Source organism: Alexandromys fortis, unplaced genomic scaffold, assembly GCF_014885135.2.
Source record: "Alexandromys fortis isolate MF-2015 unplaced genomic scaffold, M_Fortis_MF-2015_v1.1 scaffold_149, whole genome shotgun sequence".
In the NCBI taxonomy this organism is placed as follows: domain Eukaryota; kingdom Metazoa; phylum Chordata; class Mammalia; order Rodentia; family Cricetidae; genus Alexandromys; species Alexandromys fortis.
Genome location: NW_026068025.1, coordinates 2,866,134 through 2,893,511, shown reverse-complemented (window position 1 = coordinate 2,893,511; position 27,378 = coordinate 2,866,134). Strand labels below are relative to the sequence as shown.

Below are 27,378 nucleotides of genomic sequence, written 5' to 3'. Positions count from 1 at the left end.
TGCATAGTAGGCTCCAGGCCAGCCAGGGCTACACAGTAAGACCCTATCTCAAAATAAAACCAGAAAAAAAGAACTTGTTTAATAAATAGTATTTCTGGTGTGTTGGCTCATGACTGTAATCCCATCACATGAGAGACCAAAGCAGGAAGATTGACAATTTGAGGCTACTCTGGGGTACAGTGAATCTCTCTGTCTCGAAAGAGAAAATAAGTAGGAAAGAAGACTTTCAGTTTCAGCCAGTTTTTTTATGTCTTGTGTACTTGTTCTACATCTGATACCACACCCCCCCCCCGAAGGTAATAGTAAAAAGACTAACTCCACGTAAAATAATAAAATGTTCCATAGTGACAGATGTCACTAAATTTCTAGAAAAGAAAGATGATGGAAGAATTCCTACTTCCTCACAGCAGACGTGTGCATGAAATCAGGATTCTGACAGAACGGAAATCAGTGTACCCTATAGAGGTCTAAATCTCAGAGAAATCAGGTTAGCATGGAAGGAGGAAATAACACTGTAATTCTGGCAACTTGTTATTAATGTATGTGTACATAGTCAGATACATATTCTCCGTAAACAGGCTTTGTATATGACATAGCTTATTGTTACAGTACCAAAAGGTGAGAAATAAGCTGTGTCCACCAGTGTTTCCATGCTGATTTATTGTAGTCCCTCTATGACAATAGAAAGCTATGCACATTCTATTCTAGATAAGTAAGGAAGCAAAGTCTGACAACAAAGTTTCCAAGTTTAATATAAAATGAAAAAGTGTGATTTTTTTTTAATCCAGGCAGTGATGGTACAGGTTCTTAATCCCAGCAATCAGGAGGCAGAGGCAGTCATATCTCTGTGAGTTCAAGGCCAGCCTGGTCTACAAAGTGAGTTTCAGAACAGCTAGGGCTGTTACACAAAGAAACCCTGTCTCCAAAAACAAAGAGTGTTGTTTTTAGATCTCTTCATAGAGCTCATAGTCAAAACTGCTTGATAATAAGCATAGAATATAGTTTGCTTTTCTCAGTGTGTTGGTGTATGCATTAATGGTGAAGAAAGCAAAAATGAACAAAACTGCTTATTTTTTATTCATGTCCTAACATGAATAAGGTAATGACTTATAAGTGTAGTGTTAGTCTTTGTGATCCTTACACCACATATGAAGAATGTCCTCAACAACTGAGCAAAAGCTAGTCTTTGAAAAATCACAACCCTAGGGTTGGTAGGCTACCCATATGCTAATAAAGCACATTTGTAGTATATTACTTACTTGCCTTAGGTTAAACATTGCATGATTGGACTGCCAGCTAAACTAGCCCCCTTTTCACTGAGCACTCTTTATTTTAAAGAATGACAAACTATGGTATGGGAGTAGAGCAGCTATTTTGTCAGAAATGAACTAAGTTTTTCTACTTGGAAGAAAACAATGAGGATAAAAACAATAATGAGTTTTCAAACAAAACCAGACCTCTGGAAAACATACTCACCACTGTAATGCTGACAGGTATTATTAGTTTTTGCTCTGATATTTCTGTATGATTGATGGTGACATTTTTTAGATTTATTGTTATGCGTGTGAATGTTATGCCTGCATGTATGTTTGTGCCCCACTCATGTGCCTAGATAACCTTGGAGGTCAGGAGAGAGCGAAGGTGTTGGGTCCCCTACAACTGGAGTACAGATGGTTGTGAGCTACCGTGAGGGTGCTTATACTTGAACTCCTGTCCTCAGCAAGAGCAAACAATGCACTAAACCACTGAGCTATCTTTTCAGCTCCATAGCAGTGACGTTTTGGTACGAATGTGGCCCTTGTTGTTTAATGTGTCAATATTTGGGTTATCTGCATAGTCAGTGGAACAATGTTGTCCAAATTGTGTTAAAAATGGTGCACATATTTATTCAAAGAGCCAATACTTTTCAGAATAATGAACTTTAATGTTAGAGCACAATATTCATGGATAGTTTCACATTGTGGCTAATTCTTTAGATATCACTGCTTGCTTAGTATCAAAGAAGAATATCACTGTTATCTTGAAAAGGCTACCAAAATATTTTTGCTTTTTTAGGACATACCTGTGTAAATTTGTCTTCTTCATATACTTCATCCAAAATAACATAGTGAATAACAATTTGATTGCAGAAACAATTATAAAAATCCAAATGTCTTCTATTAAGCAGGGTATTAGAGATTTTTCAGAAGTGTAAAATACCATGCTTCTATTTAAAATACTTTCTTGGAAAATATATTTACCTTTTGTAATCTTAGGTTAAATATAATATGTTCATTATTTTTTAATTTAAAAAATTTGTTTATATATAATAAGTAACAATCTATAGAAGTTAATAAAAGCTGTCTGGAAACTAAGTAGTTTTTCAGAGGATAAAAGAAACTGGACCTGAGTCAGATTGACAGTGGTTAATATGTCACGTATTACTCAGTGGCTAAAAGCTGATAGTAATGTTATGAATTCAGAGCATTAGTGAACTCTGGAAGGATACTCCAGAAACATGGAGAAGCATGAAGGATTTGGTGGAAGAATAGAGAGGAAACTTTATCATTTTACTACTACTTTTTTTTTCTCCCGGAGACCAAATCTTGTCATGTAGTCCTGAAACTCACTATGTAGACCAGGCTGTCATGGAACTCATTCCACATGCCTCAGCCTCCCAAGTTTTAGAATTAAAGGCATGTGCCATCACACCTGGTTCATTTTACATTTTTTATTTTTGTTCCTTGTGACCATTATGTGTTATATGTTTAAAAACTATTCTACATGGAGTGCTGTTGGAAGTTGTCAGAAATAAAGTTCTGTTCTGGGTCCTATCAGATAGGAAATAATTCTCTTTTTTCTTTTCAGATCTGCAGTGGTACGAAGGTCTAACACCAGCCCCATGGGCTTCCTCCGGGTCGGGTCCTGCTCTCCTGTACCAGCAGACACAGTGCAGACAGGAGGACGAAGACTCTCGACTGGCTCTTCCAGGCCTTACTCGCCATCCCCTTTGGGTGAGGAAAATTGAATGCAATCATCTTTAACCTGATTTTCCGTGTAATAAATTGGATAGTGCACACTCTCAAGGAATACGGAGTCATGATAACAGTGCTTTTAAACTGATTATACGACATACTCTAACCTTTGTACTGTATCCTACTCCCGACTTCATCTTAAAAATCTCTGTATTGGCCAGACCGTGTGAGGCATACCTTTAATTCCAGCACTCAGGAGGCAGAGGCAGGTGGATCTTTGTGACTTTGAAGTCAACCTGGTGTACAGAGTGAGTCCCAGGACAGCCAAGGCTATACAGTGAAACTCTATCCTGAAAAATCAAAATAAATAAATAGATAAATAATATAAGCAAGTAAATAAACAAACAATCTCTGCATTAGAACCTGGGGGATGGCTCAACAGTTAAAGTGCTTGTCAGGTGAGCCTGCATACTGGAGTTCTGACCCCCAGAACCCACAAAAATGCTGGGTAGTTTTGGTGAGCTACCTGTAATACCAGCCTTGGAAGGCAGATGAAGGAAATTCCCCCCTGCTTCTCCCTAGCAAGCAGATAACTACTGGATCTGATTGAGAGACTGTGCCGTGAAGAATAAGGAGGAAGAGTGATCAAGAGAGACACATAGAGAAAAGAAAAAAATCTCTATAATCGGTATGATGACAGTTGGAAATATAAATTTATCTTTTATCTCAAAAGTATCCTTATCTTCTGGTTAGCCTAAGCCATGGATTAAATTACATCAAATGTTTCCCGATTTAACACTCAAATGAGCGAAAACTAGTTAAAATACAACAGTCCTGGATCACATTGACCAAAAGCTGGCTCAGAGTGGTAATATGTCAGCAGCTTTGTTACAGATCCTTCTACTTTCCCTTGGTGGTTGTTTAAGAAAGCCTAAAACAAAGAAAATACCAGAAACTACAGCAAACAGAAAAATAAACTACATTTTAAGTGAAATTAAGAAACACATTTCTGAGGCCGGGCGGTGGTGGCGCACACCTTTAATCCCAGCACTCAGGAGGCAGAGGCAGATGGATCTCCGTGAGTTCGAGGCTAACCTGGTCTACAAGAGCTAGTTCCAGGATAGGCTCTAAAACTACAGTGAAACCCTGTCTCGAAAAAAGAAAGAAAGAAACACATTTCTGAAGTCAGAATACTTAAGGAAGGCCAAAGTACCTAGGTCTGTAGTATCTCCTGCTCAGAATACCAGAATGGTATGTGGTCATCTGTAGTCAGAATCCAGATACTCACTGACCCTGTTTTTAAGTTTGCGGACTTGAGAAGATGGCTCAGTGGGTAAAGTGCTTTTCATGTAAGCATGAAGGTCTGAATCTGAATCCATGTAAAACAGTGTGCTTCTGTAACCCTCAGGGAAGGCAGGGCAAGTTGGCCAGCCAGTGAGCCCCAGGTTCAATAAGAGACCATGTCTCAAAAAGCAAGGAAAAGAGTGATAGAAGACAGCCAGAATTAACCTTTGGCATCCACATTCATGCACCACACAAAACAAAAAAATTTAAGAGCCTAATCATCCATTCTGTTTTTAGTTAAAAAAAAATTTCAAACCAAATCTTGGCCTCATTTCACTTTTATAGGTGCCACTAGAACATGCTATGGTCTGCAAAGACAAGATCCAAACCTTACCTTTTTTTTACTGATATGTATTGAACTCTACATTTTTCTCCTCTCCCCTCTCCCCCTTCAACCTTCCCCCAAGGTCCCCATGCTCCCAATTTACTCAGGACGTCTTGTCTTTTTATACTTTCTACTTCCCATGTAGATTAGATCTATGTAAGTCTCTCTTAGCATCCGCATTGTTGTCTAGGTTCTCTGGGATTGTGGTTTGTAGGCTGGCTTTCTTTGCTTTATGTTTAAAAACCACCTATGAATGAGTACATGTGATAATTGTCTTTCTGGGTCTGGGTTACCTCACTCAAAATAATGTCTTCTAGCTCCATCCATTTTCCTGCAAAATTCAAGCTGTTGTTATTTTTTTCTGCTGTGTAGTACTCCATTATGTAAATGTACCACATTTTCCTTATCCATTCTTCGGTTGAGGAGCATTTAGGTTGTTTCCAGGTTCTGGCTATGACAAACAAAGCTGCTATGAACATAGTTGAGCACATGTCCTTGTGGCACGATTGAGCACCCTTTGGATATATACCCAAAAGTGGTATTACTGGGTCTTGAGGAAGGTTGTTTCCTAATTTTCTGAGAAATCGCCACACTGACTTTTTTTTTTTTTTTTTTTTTTGTTTTTTTTTTTTGGTTTTTCGAGACAGGGTTTCTCTGTGGCTTTGGAGCCTGTCCTGGAACTAGCTCTGTAGACCAGGATGGTCTCGAACTCACAGAGATCCACCTGCCTCTGCCTCCGGAGTGCTGGGATTAAAGGCCTGCGCCACTGACTTGACATTCAAAGGGGCTGTACCAGCTTGCATTCCCACCAGCAATGCAGAAGTGTTCCCTTTTCTTCACAACCTCTCCAGCATAAGTTGTCATCAGTGTTTTTGATCTTGGCCATTCTTTTTAGGTGTAACATGGAATCTCATAGTTGTTTTGATTTGCATTTCTCTGATGACTAAGGATGTTGAACATTTCCTTAAGTGTCCTTCAGCCATTTTAGATTCCTCTGTTGAGAGTTCTCTGTTTAGGTCTGTACTCCATTTTTTTAATTAGATTATATGTTCTTTTGGTGTCCAGTTTCTTGAGTTCTTTGTATATTTTGGAGATCAGACCTCTGTCTGATGTGGGGTTAGTGAAGATCTTTTTCTCATTCTGTAGGCTGTCGTTTTGTCTTTTTGACCATGTCCTTTGCTTTACAGAGACTTTTCAGTTTCAGGAAGTCCCATTTATTGTTTCTTTTAGTGTCTGTGCTGCTGGGGTTATATTTAGGAAGTGGTCTCTGTGCCACCAAACCTTATCTTTAAAGCTGAAAGAAATGGCTCAGAGGTTAAGAGCTCTTCCAGAGGTCCTGAGTTCAATTCCAAGCCCCACATGGTGGCTCACAACCACCTGTAATGAGATCTGGCACCCTCTTCTGGCCTGCAGTCATACATGCAGACAGAGCACTTTATACATAATAAATAAACTGGAAAAAAATCTGAAAGCACTCATTGCCTTACTACTTGGACAGAGCCCTTTCCTGTTGTAGACATGTCTTACGTCTGTGTAAACACCCTGAAACTTCTTGCTCCTGGCAGTTTGTATTCATAGTAAGATAGATGAAAAGAAGGTATTGTATATCCAGTAGATTGCTTGGAGAACCACCTGTAAAGGCTAAGGGGAAGGTCAAGAGGAAGCAGCGAATACTTTAGACCAAAGTACAGATTTGACACCTGGAAGAGGAGGAAAAAAAATCAGGAAAGAAGAGTCTCAGACTATAGCAAAGCCTAAAACATTTTGTCCAGACTACAAGAATAGCCCTGAAGTACTGAGCTGTCAGATGAATTTCCATGACCTGTTCAACAGACCTAAATGTCAGGAACCTGACCTCAGCACCAGTGTGATATGTAAGGACTGCAGCTGGAGCCTGCAACTCTACAAGCCACACATTTATCCAAATTCTGGTACTTACTCTACGACGACATACCTGTTGGGGGCATTTATTTGTTTTATGGTTATATAAGACTTTTAAAATCTTACCCTTCCTGACACCTTTTAGATATATTAAACAGATTAGATATATTAAATCTTTTACAATTAGAATTATGTAAACTGTTACAGATTAAGCAGTTGGTGTGTGTTGCCCATTTCTATCCTTTATTGTTTAAAATGAAAATTCTTCTTCTTTGTTTCATTTCTAGTTGGTACCATTCCTGAACAGTTTAGTCAGTGCTGTTGTGGGCATCCTCAGGGCCATGAAGCCAGGAGTAGACACTCCTCAGGTAGGAAAATATATTTATTATGAGTCAATTTGAGTTATACTTTGCAGTCTTATTCAAAGAACAGAATTGCTATGAAATATTCTTTATCCTATACTGTTTTTTAGAATTTTTGTCTAATGTTTCTAATATGTCATATATCTAGTATCTCCTTGTGATCATAAGATTTCTTTAAGGCCGGGTGGTGGTGGCGGCACACGCCTTTAATCCCAGCACTCGAGAGGCAGAGGCAGGTGGATCTCTGTGAGTTCAAGGCCAGCCTGGTCTACAAGAGCTAGTGCCAGGACAGGCTCCAAAGCTACAGAGAAACCCTGTCTCGAAAAACTAAAAAAAGAAAGAAAAAAAGGTTTCTTTATAATTAACCTTAAGAAACTAAGGGGTTGGGTATGTAGCTCAGTTGAAGTATTTGCCTAGCATGTACAAAACCTTAGGTTCTGCCCTCTGTTGCGGGAGGTCCTTCCGCTCCTCCAACCAATAGCTGCTGTGATACCAGGCCATTGGGGCGTGGTCTCTCTCCCTTTAAAAAAGCCGCTACTTCCTCTGCTCTCTCTCTTCACTTCCTGCTCCGCCGGAGACTAGACTCCCTTCCTGGTTGTGCAGATGGCTGTTGTCTGGGAAGGTGATCTGTAAGTTTTTTTCCCCTTTAAATAAATAACACCCTATTAATCATAACTCCAAACTGGTGTGGCCTTGTTCGTGACTTATGCCTTTCGTCCTCAGCACCATATAAAGCCATGCCTATAATCCCAGAACTCTTTGTTATTAGAAGTTCAAGGACATCCTCAGTTAAATAGCAAGTTAGAGGCCAGCATGAGGTATTAACACTGTCTCAAAAAAAGGAGGGAAGAAGAAACTTTAAAATATATATGTGTGCGTGTTTCTATTGTTGTATTAGATAATGCATATTCCTAGAAAGGTACATGTAAATCACACTTTTTATAAGTCACTTTACTGTGTGAACATGTAATGAGTTGAATAATTAAAGAAATCACATATTATTAAAATTTTCACTCATTTTGTTTAATTTTTTAATTTTCTTTAAAGGAACATTTAAATAAATTTACCTGATCATGACATTTACTACAAATTTTACTTTTCTATTTATTTAAGCTTATTTTTATAAAAAAAATAGAATAATGAGGGGCTGGTGTCATGTCTCTGGTTTAGAGCACCGTCTTCCCCTCCAGTGGTTCTGAGTTAGTATCCGATGCCCTCTTCTGGCATGAAGGTGTATTTGCAGATAGAACACTCATACATAAAATATATAATTTTTTTTAAGTAGAGTAATGTTCTTAATAAATGTCAGGTTTGGAATGAAAGCAAGCAGGAATGGTCAATAGCAAAACTATAATTGTTTTTGTTTATTTATTTTTTGGGTTTTTGTTTGTTTGTTTTTTGAGACAGGGTTTCTTTGTACCTTTGGAGCCTGTCCTGGAACTAGCTCTGTAGACCAGTCTGGCCTCGAACTCCCAGAGATCCGCCTGCCTCTGCCTCCCGAGTGCTGGGATTAAAGGCATTCGCCACCACCACCCAGCTGTTTATTTTGTTGTTGTTTTGTTTTGTTTTATTTTTTAAAAAAAAAACAAACAGGGTTTCTCTATTTAGTGCAGGCTGTCTTGGAATTCTCACTGTGTGTAGACTAGGCTGACCTCAAACTCACAGAGTACTAGGATTAAAAGCATGCACCAGCACCATCATGCTCAGCCTCCAATTGATATATATTTTTTGTTTTGTTTTTTTTTCGAGACAGGGTTTCTCTGTGGTTTTGGAGCCTGTCCCAGAACTAGCTCTTGTAGACCAGGCTGGTCTCAAACTAACAGAGATCCGCCTGCCTCTGCCTCCCGAGTGCTGGGATTAAAGGCGTGGGCCACCACCGCCCAGCCAATTGATATTTTTTATGTTGTTGTAGTGTTGGAGGTTTTGTTATTTAATTGGGTTTTTTGTTTACTTGTTTGAGATAGGGTCTTGTTATATAGGACCAGGATGGCTTTAAGCTTGAGATCCTCCTACTTTAGCCTCCTGACTATGGGACAGCAAATGTGTACCACCAAACCTGGTTTGGTGTCAGATTGGATACTGGGGATACTTGTATACTTTTAATGTTATTAGTAATAATTTGGTTTGCAAGAAACTCCAGAGAGTGTCTTAGTGGAACTTAAGTATTAGTGATCTTCGCTGGACAACAACATGATTTGTGTGGAAAAGGGATGCCTAGTCTCGTAGGTGTATGTCTCAGTCAGCATGGAGGGCAAGGGCCCACACCTGAGGTTGTTCTCTGGCCTCCACATGCACTCCATGAGACACTCACTGTCCTTGGACACACGTGGATTGCCTTTTTCAGTTCCTGTGTTTTATCTGTGCACTTCTCTGCAGGTTTTAATGTTGCCTTTATTTTGTTGATAGGTTCTCCAGTGCCACAGACCCAGTCACCACAGTCACTCTTGCTGGGTGCTAGACTACAGAGCGCCCCCACCCTCACTGATATCTATCAGAACAAGCAGAAGCTCAGAAAACAGCACTCTGACCCCGTGTGTCCATCGCATGCAGGAGCTGGGTATAGTTACTCACCTCAGCCTAGTCGGCCTGGCAGCCTTGGAACCTCTCCCACCAAGCACATGGGGTCCTCTCCACGGAGTTCTGACTGGTTCTTTAAAACTCCTTTACCAACAATCATTGGTTCTCCTACTAAGGTGTGTTTCTTAAGCTCTTTTATAAGAATAGTTATAATCGTAGTGAATAGTCACTGGGTTGAGTGCTTTCCTTTCAGAAAAGGAAGTTGGTCCTTAAAGAGCTTAAAGGAACAGCCCATATTATAAACATCATATAACACATCACTCATAAATACAAAGCCAGTATTTGAATCCACATCTAAGTCCCAAATCTATACTCATGTCCAGTGTACCATATATCCTGTTAGTTCTGAACATTTTATAATACATCGTATTAACTAGCTTTTATATGTTTCTTTAGACTACAGCTCCTTTTAAAATCCCTAAAACACAAGCATCTTCTAACCTCTTAGCCTTGGTTACTCGTCATGGGCCTGTTGAAAGCCAGTCCAAAGATGGAAATGACCCTCGTGCATGTCCCCATTGCCTCTTAGTCCAAGGAAGTGAGAGGCAACGATCTGAGCTACAGAGCAAGGCAGTATTTGGCAGGTAAAAGACTAATGAAAACTAATTCATAAATCACTGTATTCTGTTGTAAAAACAATTAGATACATTAGTAGGTGTTTTATGCCATGTGATTAATAATATGTACCATATACATTTGGAATTAGTTGGGGAGAAAAGGGTTTATTTGGCTTACACTTCCCTATTACTGTCCATCACTGAAGAAAGGACAGGGACTCAAACAGGGCAGAATCCTAGAGGCAGGAGCTGATGCAGAGGCCTTAGAGGGTGCTGCTTATGGGCTTATTCCCCATGGCTTGCTCAGCCTGCTTTCTTATAGAACCCAGGACCACCAGCATAGGGAAAGCCCCACCCACCATGTGCTGATCTCTACCGCCATTGATTACTAATTGGGAAAATCCCCTACAGCTGGATCTCATGGAAGCATTTCCTCAAATGGGGCTCCTTCCTGTCTGATGACTCTAGTTTATTATCAAGTTGATACCCAAACCAGCCAGTACAGAGCTCTTCCTGAGTTTCTTGAGTAAACCATTTCTTTTATTTTTGTTAGAGAAGTCAGTCTATATGCCGAAGTATTCTTTATCAGTTTTTAAAAGGTGCTTTCCTGTTATTCACATCACTGTTCTTTTTAGATCTGTCAGTACTGGGAAGTTATCAGACCAGCAAGTAAAGGTGCCATTAGGTGGACACCAGGGCAGCACGGATAGTTTAAATACAGAACGACCAATGGATATAGGTAAGAAAATGTTCTTAATTTGTCAACAGGTAATTTGTTAGCATATGCATAATTTATTACTTTATAATAAGGTGTCACAAGCTTGATGGCTTAAAACAACACAAACACATATTTTTATATAGTTGTAGAGGTCATTCTTTCATCTCATGTGCCTTTTCAAGACCCATCCAACCAAATCTTACTCAGTACCTTGATGAGCAATACTCTATGATTCGAAGATTTGTGACCAAAATGTTATTGTTGGTAGGATTTTCCTGGCTGAAGTTAGCCTAAATACAATACTCCCAAACTTTTTTTTTTTTTTTAAATAGCAGCTGAATCCCAGAAATATACAGTTACTAAGGCCCCTGGACCTTTCAGAGTTGCTCCAGAATCTATAAATATTGAGCACTCCTTTTGAGATTATCTGAACTGTTTATACAAAAATAAGAAAATAAAAAACAAACAAACAGAAAAACCACCAGTGAGATTTCATATCCTTACCCCAAGGTTGTTTGCAGTTAAAATTTCTGGAATGTATTCTAGGCATCCCTAAGTATTATATATACCCACATTTTGCAGTCAATCATAATCTTGTTTTCTCTAGGTTTTTTTTTTTTGTTTGGGTTTGTTTTGTTTTGTTTTGTTTCTTTGAGACAGGGTCTCTTTTCATAGCCCTGGCTGTCCTGAAATTCACTACGTAGATGATGCTGGCCTAGAACTCAGAGATCCACTTGGCCTTTGTCTCCTGAATGTACTAAAATTAAAGGCATGTGCCACCATGCCCAGCTACCATGCTTAGCTCCCTATTGTCTTTATTACATTCTAAAAAATATCTGGGCCGGGCTAGAGAGATGGCTCAGCGATTAAGAGCACTGACTGTTCTTCCGGGGGACTCTGGTTCAATTCCCAGCACTCACATGGCAGCTCACAACTGTCTGAAAATCCAGTTCCAGGGAATCTGACACTTCCACACCAATGCACATAAAATAAAGTTAAATAAACCATAAAAAATTTAAAAAATATCTGGGCCAACAAATTACCTCATTTGATTTGTTCTCTAGTCTGAAGAGAACAACTCCTAAAGACCATAGGCGTTAATATGTCACTTCATTCTGATCTTGCTGTACAGTTTCTGAAGAGAAGGACCGTGGAATCTCACAATAGTTGTTATGTTGTCTTTTTCCTTTTAACTTAAGAATGTCTTTGGCGGGCTGGAGAGATGGCTCAGTGGTTAAGAGCATTGCCTGCTCTTCCAAAGGTCCTGAGTAAATGGTTGCTGGGAATTGAACTCAGGACCTTTGGAAGAGCAGGCAATGCTCTTAACCTCTGAGCCATCTCTCCAGCCCTGTTTGTTCGTTTTTCAAGACAGGGTTTCTCTGTAGCTTTGGAGCCTGTCCTGGAACTAGCGTTTATACACCAGGCTGTCCTCGAACTCACAGAGATCTGCCTGCCTCTGCCTCCCGAGTGCTGGGATTAAAGGTGTGCACCACCACCGCCCAACTACTAAACCATTTCTACAGCCCCTTCCCTTTGTATTTTTATTTGTAGTTCTCAGTGTCTAATTCTTCTAATTATCAACAGATTTAACTTGTAGTTTAGATATTTTGTAACTATCTAAAACTTTGAATACTAGGTTTTGATGTGAAGATTCAAAGAGGTAGTAATATTACTCGAAATTTCTTTTCTTACAGATTTTTTTTTTTGAGACAGGGTTTCTCTATGTAATAGTCCTGACTGTCCTGGAACTAGCTTTTGTAGACCAGGCTGGCCTCAAACTCAGAGATCTGCCTGCCTTTGCCTTCCCAGTGCTGGGATTAAAGGTGTGTACCACCACTGCCGGGCTACAGATTTTTTTTTTTTAATTTACTGTGTACCCCTGTCTGCCTAGAATTCACAATGTAGACCAGGCTCTTCAAACTCCTAGAGATCTGTCTGCCTCTGCCTCCCAAGTGCTGGGATTAAAAATATGACCTACCAGCTAGATGGTGGTGGCACACACTTTTAATCTCAGCATTTAGGAAGCAGAGGCAGGTGGATCTCCAAATTTGAGGCCAGCTTGCTCTACAGAGTAAATGTCGGACCAGAGAAGGCTACACAGAGAAACCCTGTCTTGAAAAACCAAATAAATAAATGTGACCTACCACGCCCAATTCTTTTTAATTACATTGAGCTTTTAATTTTGCATGTGTATTTATGTATGTAGGCATGCACATGTCATTGCATGCATGTGGAAGTCAGAGGACAACTTGCCAGAGGCAGTTCTTCTACCTTCAGGATCTTAGGAGTCAAACTCAGGTCATCAGCTTTGAGGTCAATTTCTCATGCTGACCCAGTTTGGTGACCCTTAAAATATTCTTACTGGAAATATATATGGAATGATCATTTTAGAATTAATGTTAGAATTTTACAAATACTATTAAACAAGCCTGGAGAGGTGGCTCATCAGCTAAAGGACTTACTGCTCTTGCATTGGATATGAGTTTGCCTCCAAGCATCCACCTTAGGCAGCTCACAACTGCCTGTAACTCCAACTCCAAGGGGATCTGATGCTTAGCCTTAGTGGATACCTGTACCCACTTGGATATACTCTATCACACACATACACATAATTTAAAATAATAAAAATAAACATTAAAATTAATATAAAAGCATAAGTTTCCTAGTTTTATATAGGATACTCTGAATGTAATCTAATATCTGGCCAACTTTTTGTTTTAGCTCCTGCAGGAGCCTGTAGTGTTATGCTGGCATTGCCAGCAGGAACAGCAGCAAGTGCTAGAGCTGTCCTCTTCACTGTGGGGTCTCCTCCACACAGTGCCACAGCCCCTACTTGTACTCATATGGTCCTTCGAACTAGAACCACCTCAGGTAAGGATCAGTGTTCTAGTGCATTACATGACTGTTCTGATAAGTGAAATCAGACAAATCACTTTACTTCTCTAGGCTTTGATTTCTGTTCCAGTAAAGTGATTGCAGCTGTTTACCCTCCTTAAAGAGTTATATGTCAGAAGTAAATGAAGCAACATGAAAAGTAAAATTAATATATACTATACCATACTTTACTATATGCTATATACTATATGGGAGACTGGGGAGGGCTCAGAAGTTAAGAGCACTGGATGCTCTTCCAGAGGTCCTGAATTCAATTCCCAGCAACTGCATGGTGACTCACAGCCATCTATAAGACCTGGTGCCTTCTTCTGGTGGGTAGGCATACATGTATGTATGTATATACATAAAGAGACCATGTTCATATATTCAAATAGAATGAGGAGCCTGGGGATTTTCTTTAAATATTTTCTTTGTCACTTGAATAGGTTATGTTCAGTAAATGAGAAATTAGTATGAAAGCCCCTTCTGACTACTTTGGACATGTGCTACATGTGTTGTTTTTTTGTAGTGGGGTCCAGCAGCTCAGGAGGCTCCTTGTGCTCTGCAAGTGGCCGTGTGTGTGTGGGCTCCCCACCTGGGCCGGGCTTGGGCTCTTCCCCACCAGGAGCAGAGGCAGCTCCCAGCCTGAGATATGTGCCTTATGGTGCTTCACCACCCAGCCTAGAGGGTCTCATCACCTTTGAAGCCCCTGAACTACCAGAGGAGACACTGATGGAGGTAGGGAAGAGATTGCAGGGTGTGTGAATATATTGTTGATCTGATGTTGTTTTCTAACAATGATGAAAGAACAAATTATATCAAATATTTCTGAAATTTCAAAATCCCTTTTATGTTTTGTTTTGTTTGTTTCCTTGAGACAGGGCCTTACTATATAGCCCTGGATGCTCCAAAACTGTGTAGGGGAGGCTGACCTTGAAGTTACCATTGCTGCCTTGTGCACCACCCATGCCCAACTCGATCTGTAGGAACTTAAAAGATTTTCCCTAGAAACATAATGTTTTATCCTCAGTACTTTCTTTCCTTCGTTAGGTAAAAAGCATCTAAACATAGATTTAAAATGCCAGCCTGCGGACAGTTTGGCTTCTGAGAGGGAGAGGCAGTTTCCTTTAAGGATGTGGCCTCTGTAGCGCCAGTGGATGGCCCACACCCATAAGTGTATAGGCAGCACAAATTGAACGTGGTGGGTTATTAAAAAATGTGACCTGAAGATTAGAAGATAAGGAGGTCATAATAGATCTGGGAGGAGTTAGGTAGAGAATTAGGTAGTTGGTCAAAGTACATTGCATGAACTTCTTAAAAATTAATAAAAATACTAAATTATAAAGTTAAATAATAATTATGCCAACATGGGGGCACATACCCATAATTCTAGCTCTTAGAAGCTGAGGCAGAAGTGTTTTGAGTTTGAGGTCAACCTGAGCTGCATAGTAAAACCCTATGTCAATAATAATAGTAACAAGCCATACTACCAGGTTAGTCATTAACACAGAAATATTTCTGCTTAAGCAGACTAGATCAGTACTTTCCCTCTGGGGATCCAGTTCTACAGGAAAAACCACAGTGTATGTCATCTGTCCTATGCTGAGCACAAATCTAGAACTAGAGATCATTTTATGATTTTGGAGTTGTATCTCTCATAAGGACAACACTCTATGTATTGGTGAATATAGTCTAATATGCTCTCACAAAACTGAGAGACATTTGGAAATTCTAGTGCTTTGTTCTTCTGTTTGAGAAAAACTTGGGGGTCTGGGGAAGTGACTCAGGAAAGTGCTTACTGCACATGTACAGAAAACTGAAAGTGGGTCCCAGAACCCACATAAAAACAGACAGATATTATTCTTTTTTAAGATATAGTAGTGGGGGTCTGTGTGTGTGTGTGTGTGTTTTTTTTTTTTTTTTAAGATATAAGTGGGGACAGGGGAAGGACGGCCCCAAAAGGGGTAGCAGTAGGTGACCCAAGGCCACGGCCAGTCCCCTGAGGCCTGGCGGGTCACCTTGGTAGGTGGGAGACAGATAACATCATGCAGAGAGAGTTTGGGTATAGAGTTTATTTAGTGGGTTATGGGGAAGAAAGGAAAAGTGGCGGGGGAGAAGGGAGGAGAGTGCAGAAGTTACCTCTTCAGGCTGGAGGAGGTGGATATCTGCTTCCCTTGGCAGTTTGGGGAGGTGGGGCTTGTCTCTTAAAGGACAGTGCACACAGGTGACAAACCAGGCCAGCAGATCATAACAGACATGGCATGGCTATAACCACAGCCCTGAAGGGAGTGGATTCCAGAAGCTTATTGCCAGCCAGTCTATCTGAATCACAGTTTCACATTTAAGGGGAAACTCTGTCACAAAACATAAGGTATGGGTGGGGAGAACACTCAGTGATTTAGAACACTTAATACACATTCTTGAGGAATAGAATTTGGAATCTAGCACCCAGGTAACAAGCCAGGTGTCTCCACCCACCTGTAACTCCACAGTTTCTTAGGGGACAGGGACGGAGAAATCACTGGAGCTTGCTGGTGTCCAGCCCTGATGAAAAAATAGGAGCTGCAAGTTCAGGGAAAGACTCTACCTCAAAAGAATACACAGGGAGTGGTGGAGGACACCTGACATCATCATCTGACTATCATATTCCTGCACAAGTGTGCCCATACAACACACACACACACATGCATTCACGTGCGTACACACACACACTAATAAATACAAATAATTTTTTAAGAACAAGTGGAGCCTGATCAAGGAAAGACACAAATACTAACACACATACAATTTAAATAAATGTTTAATCTTATTTGGAATTTTAAAATTCATTTATAATTAAAGAAGAAAATTTTAGAATTGAATTTTGAAATTGCCTTGAAAAGACATCCTTTAGAATGTCTCTCATCTGAAAATCAGAGCTTTATTGTGAATCACTCTCAACTACAAACCACCCCAGACTTAAAACTCACTGAACTGTAAAGTATATAGCACTTGTTGGCAACAGCTATAATTGCAGCTATTCAGAGGGCGAAGCAGAAGGATAGAATTATAGACTAGCCTGTGTACATAGCAAGACCTTATCTCAGAAAAAGAGAAAAAAAGAAAAAGGAAAAAAGTTTAATTTAGTGTTGAGTGTCCTTGTAATATTTTAATTTATGAAAGCATAGGTGCCACACTTTTGCCGTATGGGGTCAGAGAACAATTTTGGGGAGTTGGTTCTGGGACTCTGCTGAAGCAAGATCTCTCTTGTGTTGCAGTGTGTGCTCCAATAGCTAGCCCATGGGTTTCTGGATGATTTCCCCTTCTTCACCTCCCATCTCACTATAGCAGTTGAGATTACAGATGGGTTCTAGAGATTAACTCAGAATTTCAAGCTTGCATGGCAAGTGCTTCTACCTGCTGAGCATCTCTCCAAACCTATCTTTGTAATTTTTAAATTTTTAAAAATTTATAGCCAGGCGATGGTAGCGCACGCCTTTAATCCCAGCACTCAAGAGGCAAAGGCAAGTGAATGTCTGTGAGTTCAAGGCCAGCCTAGTCAACAGAGCAAGTTCGAGGAGAGCCAAGGCTAAGCAGAGAAATCCTGTCTCAAAAGAAAAAAAAAGTGTATGTATATACACACACCACATATACAGTATTTAGACTTTTGCCTGCATTGTATCTATGCACCATTTGTGTGCCTGTTGTCATGGTGGTCAGGAGAGGGTATCAGATCACCTGGATTTGGGGTTCCAAGTGTTTATGATCCACCATGTGGGTGCTAGAAACTGAAGCTCTGTCCTCTGCAAGAGCAGTCAGTGTTTGTAACTGCTGAGCCATCTCTCCATATAACGGTAGTATATCCTACCGTTATACACCTGATGCCTATTTTGTCATGTCTTTGTTTTACACATATTGATTCAATTATTCAGGTTTTGGTTTAGTTTGGTTTTATTTTTCTGAATAAAGCACAGCAACCTTTGTAGCCTACTTATGTGGATGCTATAATAAATGCAGACATATCTGCAAATAATATTTAGTTTGATTTGTATTTATTTTCTAACAGCTCTCTAAAATTTAAAAACACTGGTTTTCTTTGATCATTCCAACGTTCATAAGTATGGGAAAACCTTGTATATACAATACATTTAAGTCCTTAATGTAAAATGTTATAAAACACCTTGCCTTTGCAGCGAGAACACACAGACACCTTACGCCATCTGAACGTGATGCTAATGTTTACTGAATGCGTGCTGGATCTAACAGCAGTGAGGGGTGGGAACCCTGAGCTGTGCACATCTGCTGTGTCCTTGTACCAGATTCAGGAGAGTGTAGTCGTGGACCAGATCAGCCAGCTAAGCAAAGATTGGGGGTAGGTGCCTACTGTCATTCATTTCCAGTTTATTTACACTTCCTATAAACGTGTATTTAAATGTAAGCATTGTTATGTATTTTAAAAAAATCATGTCTCATTTTTAAAAGCTGAAAGGAAATTTAAGTTGTTTAATTGTGTGAGATGTTACAAAAATTTATTATGGCCGGGTGGTGGTGGCGCACGCCTTTAATCCCAGCACTCGGGAGGCAGAGGCAGGCAGTTCTCTGTGAGTTCGAGGCCAGCCTGGTCTACAGAGCTAGTTCCAGGACAGGCTCCAAAGCTACAGAGAAACCCTATCTCGAAACCCCCCCCCCCCCAAAAAAAATTTATTATGTGACCTTAATATCACCTTTCTCTGAAAATTTACAACTGAAGATACTTGATGACCAAGGAGGTCATACGGATTTTTGTTTCAGTGTTCCTGTAATATTCCAAGCTCACATATCTTTCTCCTTACTAATTCTTCTCCATTTAGGAGTTAAATGTACATTTAAAAGTCAAGACGGGAGCTGGAGAGATGACTCAGGTTAAGAGCATTGACTGCTCTTCGAGAGATCCTGAGTTCAATTCCCAGCAACCACATGGTGGCTCAAAACTGTCTGTAATGAAATCTGGTGCTCTCTTCTGGCGTTCAGGCAAACATGCTGACAGAACACTGTATATATAATACATAAAATAAATCTTTTTTTTTAAAAAAAAGAAACCTCATAAGAGCTCTTTAAAAAAAAATTAAATGAGTCAAGGTGGGGCCAGGTGTGGTATCACACATGCAGCACTTGGGATACTAAGACAGGAGGGTTAATAAATTTGACACCTGCCAGGGATACGTGGGAAAATCTTGTCTGGGGCATGCAGGGGAGAGGGTTGAGGATGAAGTCCTCTGTGGCCTGATATTTAGCATGCTGAATCTTGTGGTCAGTTCCCAGGATAATTCTCTGCTCCTGTCTTGCGGTGCAGGCGGGTGGAGCAGCTGGTGTTACACATGAAAGCAGCACAGCTGCTGGCAGCCTCCCTGCATCTCGCCAAAGCTCAGATCAAGTCCGGGAAGCTGAGCCCATCCACAGCTGTGAAACAAGGTACGGGAGCAGACCATAGTCTATGGCTCCAAGGGCCTTTGTGTCATGCCTTGTCCCAAGTCAGTCTCTGCTGATCTTTTGTTTCTAATTCTTTATTTGATACAGAAAAGTCAGAAGTACTTGATCTGTCTTTTCATACTGAAAGATCAGAGAACCTGACTTTGTCTTTTCCTTCGGTGGCCATGTAGTGTCACTTCCTTTCCAAAAGCAGGAAAGGTACATGTCACTGTTATTTCTGGAAGGATATTAAAACTAATTCCAATTTCAACTTTGTTTCAGTTGTTAAAAATCTGAATGAACGATATAAATTCTGCATCACCATGTGCAAGAAACTTACAGAAAAGCTGAATCGCTTCTTCTCTGATAAACAGAGATTTATTGATGAAATCAACAGTGTGACTGCAGAGAAACTCATCTACAATTGTGCTGTGGAAATGGTAATCTTTTCAAGGCTATTAAACACCTGTTTACAATGATCTGCCCTTTAAGAGTTTATATCCTGCCCTTTCTCAGGTCCCAAGTGTTGTGATTACCTAGTGAAGTAATTAGATTTAACTGACATTTGAGTACTTAATATAGTGTAAGCCGGGCGGTGGTGGCGCACACCTTTAATCCCAGCACTTGGGAGGCAGAGGCAGGCAGATCTCTGTGAGTTCGAGGCCAGCCTGGTCTACAAGAGCTAGTTCCAGGACAGGCTCCAAAGCTACAGAGAAACCCTGTCTCGAAAAAAAAAATAAATAAATAGTGTAACTTTTTGCGAGACAGGTTTTCTCTGTAGCTTTGGTTCCTGTCCTGGAACTAGCTCTTGTAGACCAGGCTGGCCTCGAACTCACAAAGATCTGCCTGCCTCTGCCTCCCAAGTGTAGTGTAACTTATTTAATAAAATTACTATAGTCCATAATCTCAGTTGTTACACTTGATAAATTTTACTGTATTTTCTTTTAAACTTTATTTACATAGGCATGCTCTCATCATTTTATAGTTTTATCTAAAATTTGGGTTAATGTTTAGCATTTTTCTGCTAATGAGAAATTCTGGCTCTGTAAAACTTAGAAAAAAAATAGTGCTTTGTTAATCCACAAAAAAATAGGTGCTTGAGTTTGACTGAGTGACTTTATATAGACACTGAGGAAAAGCTGCTTTCCATTTGTCTGAGTATATATTGGAGTTTTCTCTATTTACTGGGGGAAAATGACTGAGGAATATAGAACATTTAGTTATTAAGTATATCAATTTGAAAATGTATGAACTAATGTTATTTTACCTGTTCAACATAATAGATCTTTCCCATTTAGAGAAATTACAGTTGTACTATTGCTATACTCTTAGATTTACCTTAATAGCTAAAAAATAGTTTTATGAAACAACTTTGGAATGTAAGCTGACAAGAGTATGTCCTATTGCTCTAGACTATTGATTGGAATGGCAGGTAGTATATAACACTATACTACATTAAGACAATAAAAATTTTATGCTAGGAATTATATTGCTTCTTTCCTTTCTGGATTTAACCATAACATTACAGAGTCTTTCTTCCTTTCATCAAAATATATTGATTTTAATATTTTTTAAGCTGCACTGTTCATAAGGACTTATATACCTTTGGAGCTGCAAATCTTCTCATTTTGTTTACTGGTTCCAGGTTCAGTCTGCAGCCCTGGATGAGATGTTTCAGCAGACCGAAGACATTGTATATCGGTACCACAAGGCAGCCCTTCTTTTGGAAGGCCTAACTAAGATCCTGCAGGACCCTACTGATATTGAAAATGTGCATAAATGTAAGTCGCGGTACAGTAGTGCACAGTAGTGCTCCCTCATCTCCAGTCCAGCTTTCTACAGCTGGGCTCAAAACTATTCAATGAAAACACTCAGAAATAAAACACCATAAATGTTTTTGCTTGTTTGTGTTTTTTGAGACAGGGTTTCTCTGTATAGCCCAGGCTGTAGTGGAACTTGCTTTGTAGACCAAGGTGGCCTTGAACTCGTCTACCTCTGTCTCCTAAGTGTTGGGATTAAATGTGTTGTCACCACTGCCTGGTTCATAGTTTGTTTGTTTTTAAGTCTTTTTGTTTAGTTTTTAAATAATTGAGTATCATTATGGCATTTAAATTTTTTTATTATTTTTTTCTATTTCATGTGCTTGGGTGTTTACCTACATTACTACATGTATGTGTAAGTGTATCACATGCATGCCTGGTACCTTTGGAGGCTAGGAAAAGGTATCAGATCCCCTGGATCTGGAGTTACAGAGAGTTGTGAGTGGTTAGTGGATCTGGGACTTGAATCCAGTCCTCTGGAAGAGCAGCAAGTGCTCTTAACTATTGAGCCTTCTTTTCAGCCTTCATTATGGGTTTTTTCAAACAAAATTTGTTTCTGTTGTTTCCCCTTGCCTCTCTTCTTCCTCATCCACATTTTGCATTGTTCTCTGAGTTGTCCTCGGCTACCTGGGACATGACCCATGCACCCCCTTGTCCAGTATATACTGTATATACTTGCTGTGTTTGTTCTCTATACCTATTGGTCACTTAGTCACAGTGGTTACAAGGTATAATGTATTGATAGTGCTATGCTTGTAGATAGAATTTGATACTATTTATAATCTCAGGCATAAATTGAGGGTCTTAGAACGTGACTTTGTGGGTAAAGAAGAACACTGAATTTAACTAATTGTAGTTTGTCCTCTAAGTTGTAAGTTTGGGATCACATTCTTGAGCTGAATCTTGGCTTTAAAACCTTATACAAATTATTAATCTTTTTGTGGTCTTAGTATCTTTTCTCTAAAAAGTTGAGAACAGTGTTAACTTTATGCTGTAAGGATTAGAGAGGCTGCATATAAAATATAGATTATGCCAGGCATTGGTGGTGCACACCTTTAATCCCAGCACTCAGGAGGCAGAGTCAGGCGGATCTCTGTGAGTTCGGGGCCAGCCTGGTCTACAAGAGTTAGTTCCAGGACAGGCACCAAAGCTACACAGAGAAACCTTGACTTGAAAAACCAAAAATAAATAAATAAACAAACAAAATACAGATCACTTTTATTCTTCAGATCTTTTCATTACATTATATTGCTTTCAAGTTCCTGTTTAAGAATGTAGGAAGATGTTTATTACTTAATAAAACTCTTTTAAAATTTCTAGGCTTAGAGACCAAAGAATGTTATAAAGATCTCTGTACTACAGATTTGATAAAACTAACAGAACATAGAGTGACAGGCTACCAGTGTGATAGATATTTCCCTAGTATCTGGTGTATGAGGAGCAGCTGTTCTTGTGTATGTGGTCATACACAGTTTAATAAAAGAGGACAGCAGTCCCTACGTCACTTACACCTCAAAGCAAGTGAGTTGTTAGAGCTGAACCTTTTCTTAACGGTATGTTAGTCCCAATTTTACCACTGAAACATTAAACTACAGGTCCTATCTGAATTGTTGCTGGACAGAGAAAAGAAAGTGTATTCATTCTGTTAACTCTGGGGCAAAGACAGAGCAGCTGAACATGGTGGAAGAGTTGTAATTTTCCCCCTTAGTTCCTCTGTCCTTTAGTTAGAAAACACAAATAGTTTTTTTGTTAATATAATTTTAAATTTTATTTCTAGATAAATGTAGTATTGAAAGAAGATTGGCAGCACTCTGCAGTAGCTCTGGAGCTGTATGAGCAGCAGACTTGTCTGTGGACCAGCATGGGAACATGAGGTGGCATGTTTGGGATTATAGTTTGGTTCTGTCACCCACCCAGGAAACCGTGGTGACTACCAAAGAACAAGCAGCAACTTAAGAAGGAAAAACAATATAAAACTACATGTTTGTAGAAAACCTGCCTTATTGGAGAAGTCACTCCCCTTTTCCTTTTTCTTTATAGAAGCAGAAGCAAAAGAGTATCCACACATTGAACCTGGCAAATAAATGTACCTTAGAACTAGAATCATAAGTACAATTATTCTTGTGGATAATTAAACAGGAAAGAAAGTGAGTGACACTTTACTCAACTCTGAGTAATATATGAAATTCCATGCTTTGTTAAGGCATATACAAGCAAAGAGTCTACAGCTCATCCAGACAGTTTGAGATTTGGGGTAAGTTTATCTGAATCTGAGCATGCATCTTTAAACAGCTCAGAAGGAAGTGTTTTAAGAAGAAGCAAAAGGTGACTCTTGGATGAATTGTGACATCTTCAAGTTGATCTAATGTGGACATAAGTTAATCTTCCAAAATCTTTCATATTGCACTAATTTATTAAAATAACTGTGTATTGAATTTTGCAATTTAAAACTAACTGAGGCACAATGGACTTGTTTAGAATATTTTACTTGATTCCATACATAGGCTCTTTTCAGAATTCATGTGTATACTCCATTGAAGTTTTAAATGGTCAAAACTTGCATTCATGTGAACCTTTGCATTTTTCTCACCTGTAATCTTCACCAACAGATCTTCTCAGTGGTATTTTGAGTTGCTGGTTGTTGCATTTTTTTGTTGTGCATGCAGAATGTGCATTGATACCTGTGACCATAGGTTTATTAAAGGCTAAGTTTATTTGGGCAGTATTAGAAAGCTATCATGAATCAAGAGATACTCTTGAGAATTTTAATAGGGCCAAATCAAAGTGATGAATAAAGGCTTGTTAGTGATGTGGAGTTTCTACATGAAATTAGTAGGAAGTGAGGTTTGTTTTCCTTAGAAAACTGGGCAGCTCTCTCCAGACTAATGTGCATTTTCAGTTAGTCCTGACAGTTCACCAAGTAGCTAGTCACAGTGAATTCACATCTCTCCAAGAACGGTTCCTGTGCTGTATATTGTTTGGTTTCTTTTACTTACCTGCTTGAATACTTGAATAAAGCATTCACCCGTCTTCACCCTTTCATTCAACCCTTCATATAATGACCTGCACTCTGATAGCTGCGCAGAAGCTCTTGGGCATCGCACTTAACAGAGACAGCGTGGTTTCCATTTACTTGGTGGACAAAGTAATGTAATTTTTACATTATTTATCTGTGTGAAATTCCAGAAGTTAATTTGAACATTTATTTATAAGATGTTTGTATTTTTAGGTCTTTACTACAGTGTTTCTACCTCTCATTTGTAACTGCATGCATTATTCTCCAAACTAGGTAAAACTCACTGAATCATTGTGTAATAGCCTTTTTTAAATTGCTTGTACAAATGTATATTAAGGTTAAATAAAACTGACAGTGTTTTTAGGTTATAGTTGGGTTGATATTAAGTGGCTTGTCAAGCCAAATGCATCTTTAGTGAGTAGGTTGGAAACTTGGTCATTAATGGCCTTTGTCCTGCTCCAGGATTTAAGACTCTAGGTGGCTGACATGCAGGCTCCTAAAAACAGACTATACCCCCTCCTTATATTAGTGATAACTGTTTGAGATAATTTTTTTAAATTTTACACTGAATTCTTTCATGTTCTCTTAATTACCATGTTATCTCAGTTGATTTTCCAAGTAAGTAGATTTAGTTAGCCTCTTATGCCACTTTTCAAAAACCACAATATGAAAAGATTGAGAGAAGGTAAAGTTGGTGTGAAGTCAGGAACTGCAAATGTTGAAACCGCACTGTAACTCAAGCTCTTCTCACATCAGAGGTCTTATAGGTGCTGTGTATAAAGCAGCAGAGTCTCACAGTGGAGAACAAACTGTAAACTTATGAGTAATGGTTTTGATTATACTACCGTTATCAAGGCTAATTGTTTAAAAAGATTTTTGCCTTGATTATAGCAATAATAAATAAATGTTTTATGTTTCTGTATTTTTATTTCATATCTGTATTTCATAAAATGGAAATAGACAAGTTCACACATTCGTGGGTCAGCACCAGTATTCAAGTCATAACCTGGAGAATTATTTACCATGCAGATATACATAGAAGAATTATCAGGGAACCTGCTGGTTAGCCTTTCTTGCTATGTGAATTTTCTTTAACTGTCATCTATTGAAGACCTGTTCTTGACATAATGATTTCCTGCAGCCCCCATGTGCTCTTTCTTCTGCTAGAAGAGAGTGCTGGCCTCACAAATGAGGTATAGGAGCTTGTGAAGAAGCTCTTGTTAGTTGACACGTCACTGTCTAGGGATGAAAAGGAGAAAGTTGAGTTGAATGAAGAAGAGATGAGGGCATAGAACAGGTCCCTCAGAATGATGCATCTGACATGTCTAGATCCCTATACCTCCCTCTGCATGGAGCAGGTGCTTGGTGTCCACTTCCTGAAGCACTTCAGGTCAGACAGGATGGCATCCCTCCTTCCACCTCATCCCTTTGCTGCTTCCTCCTCTACCCAGCTGGTCCTATGAAGTAGCATCTCTTTCTTGGGGATATTGTGCTTAAAACTGCTGATACCTAGTTTCATTATTTTGTTTGAGAACATTCAATGAATGAATGAATGAATGACTTATTTTCCATAACATAGTGCCCCCCCCCCCAGTTCTACAGTCCAGCATAAGAACCGGGAAGTACTGTGATTATGGATGCCCTGTCTCAGTCTCTAAGAACAAGGAAGAGGAACCTGAATTGGGGCAAATTAGGCATGAGCGTGTGGACTCAAATATTAAAAAACCCTGAGGAGGAGCACAAACTTCACTTTTAATTGCCCTTCCTTGTAGTCTTTGTGAGCCATCCTAATTGGTATTTCTGTAGGACAGTAACTTGGCAGGGAGCCGTTACTGCCCAGTCTCTCATACTGACCCAGCTCTAGATGGCATTTGGCTTTGTGGGTTCTGAATCATTGAATCAGCAGCTGTGCAGACTACTAAGTCCTTCCCAAGTCCCTTTCATGCTTTACAAAGACCTGGTGAGAACATTATCTTTGAATGAAGAACCAAAAGGTCAAGGCAGCATTTTTTTTTTTTTTTTTTTTTTTTTTTTTTTTGGTTTTTCGAGACAGGGTTTCTCTGTGGTTTTGGAGCCTGTCCTGGCTGGAACTTGCTCTTGTAGACCAGGCTGGTCTCGAACTCACAGAGATCCACCTCCCTCTGCCTCCCGAGTGCTGGGATTAAAGGCGCGCGCCACCACCGCCCGGCTCAAGGCAGCATTTTTGTCAAATAAATCAGGAAATTGGACCCGAAATGATGGCCCTAAAAATACAGTGCAGCCGAGTGTGTGGTGCCCACCTTTAATCCCAGCAATGGGGAGGCAGATGCAAGTAGATCTCTGTGCATTTGAGGCCAGCCTGGTCTACAGGATGAGTTCCAGGACAGCCAAAGCTACATGGTAGAGAGAACCTATCTCAAAAAAAAAAAAATTTATAAAGCAATGCCTTTAGGAGATGTATGATAAATCATGATTAAAATGACGGCATTTGTACAAGAGATGAAACCAAACTGGCAAAGGATCAAGAGGAAAAAGCAACAAGACTCTGACCTCGCTGCCAGGGTGACCACACAGCACTCAGTCAAAGTGCACAGGAGACCAGGCCACAGAGAGCTGTTATGGTGCTGAGGGAGAATAGTGTGGGGAGCAAGTGGAATTGCCTGTAGGCGTTTTGTGGGTTGGTTTTGTTTTTTGTTCTTAAGGTTTATCCCTACAAGTGTTTTGCCTGCATGTATGTATGTATGTACACTGCATGTATGTCTGATGCCCCTGGAGACCAAAAGAGGGTAATGATTCTCTGGAACTGGAGGTATGGGGTGTTGTGAGCCACCATGGGAGTGCTGAAAACCAAACCTGGATGGGTCCTCTGCAAGAGCAGTATTTAACCACAACTGTCTCTCCAGCTGTGGGCTTTGCTTTGCTTTTCCTTGGTTCAATTTTAAAGTTTTATGAAGACCATTGTTGCTGAACAAGTATTAGCAGATTTCCCAGGCGTTCCGTGGGCTGGGCTGTCCTGGAGACTGTTGAGCAGTAGATAGCTATGTGAAGTTGCCCAGCCTCTCCAAGATGAGCTACGTGAGCACCCCTTCCAGGCCCTGCCCCATGCAGCATGCTGCATCTAAAACAGTCCTGTGCTCGCACCATGGGTAGATGTTAACTTAAACATCTATTGAAAACTCTATTCTGCATCTCCTCCAGGGTCTCTGCAGCTTAACTTAGGGGTTCACCTGGTCACAAACCAGCTCTGTTGTGTTCAGCTGTGTGTCCTTGGGCATCTATCATAAATCTCAATTTGCCAAGTATGGGAAGAGTTTAACCCTTCTAGGGTTGAAGGAGGATTGACTGAAATTGCCCTGCAGTCATTTGAGCACCACCTGGCACAGGTGGGAACTCTGATAACTGTTGTGGTTACTCAGAAGCTCTTTTATGATAGGTTATTTTGTTTTAGGACAGGGTAAAAAAATAACTTGGTTTTGTATTTGTTTGAAGCAAAGCCTAGGATTTAGGGCTCAGTGAAGCCACATGCATTATGGCCAGTTAGCTG

The 27,378-nt window shown here is 39.8% G+C and overlaps 1 protein-coding gene across 3 annotated transcripts in view; it reads left to right on the top strand.

The window, feature by feature from the left end:
• The window catches only part of Ulk2 (unc-51 like autophagy activating kinase 2), a 68,723-nt gene extending 43,946 nt beyond the window's left edge, over nucleotides 1-24,777 (top strand). For all 3 annotated transcript variants that reach the window (XM_050163612.1, XM_050163611.1, XM_050163613.1), the window contains 12 exons: nucleotides 2,848-2,993; nucleotides 6,792-6,872; nucleotides 9,273-9,559; nucleotides 9,840-10,027; nucleotides 10,636-10,739; nucleotides 13,440-13,589; nucleotides 14,122-14,330; nucleotides 17,765-17,943; nucleotides 18,904-19,022; nucleotides 19,302-19,459; nucleotides 20,665-20,800; nucleotides 22,617-24,777. In XM_050163612.1, coding sequence (XP_050019569.1) covers nucleotides 2,848-2,993; nucleotides 6,792-6,872; nucleotides 9,273-9,559; nucleotides 9,840-10,027; nucleotides 10,636-10,739; nucleotides 13,440-13,589; nucleotides 14,122-14,330; nucleotides 17,765-17,943; nucleotides 18,904-19,022; nucleotides 19,302-19,459; nucleotides 20,665-20,800; nucleotides 22,617-22,675 — 1,816 coding nt within the window. In that variant the 3' untranslated portion in view covers nucleotides 22,676-24,777. The remainder of the gene's footprint in view (nucleotides 1-2,847; nucleotides 2,994-6,791; nucleotides 6,873-9,272; nucleotides 9,560-9,839; nucleotides 10,028-10,635; nucleotides 10,740-13,439; nucleotides 13,590-14,121; nucleotides 14,331-17,764; nucleotides 17,944-18,903; nucleotides 19,023-19,301; nucleotides 19,460-20,664; nucleotides 20,801-22,616) is intronic.
• The last annotated feature ends 2,601 nt before the right edge of the window (nucleotides 24,778-27,378 follow it).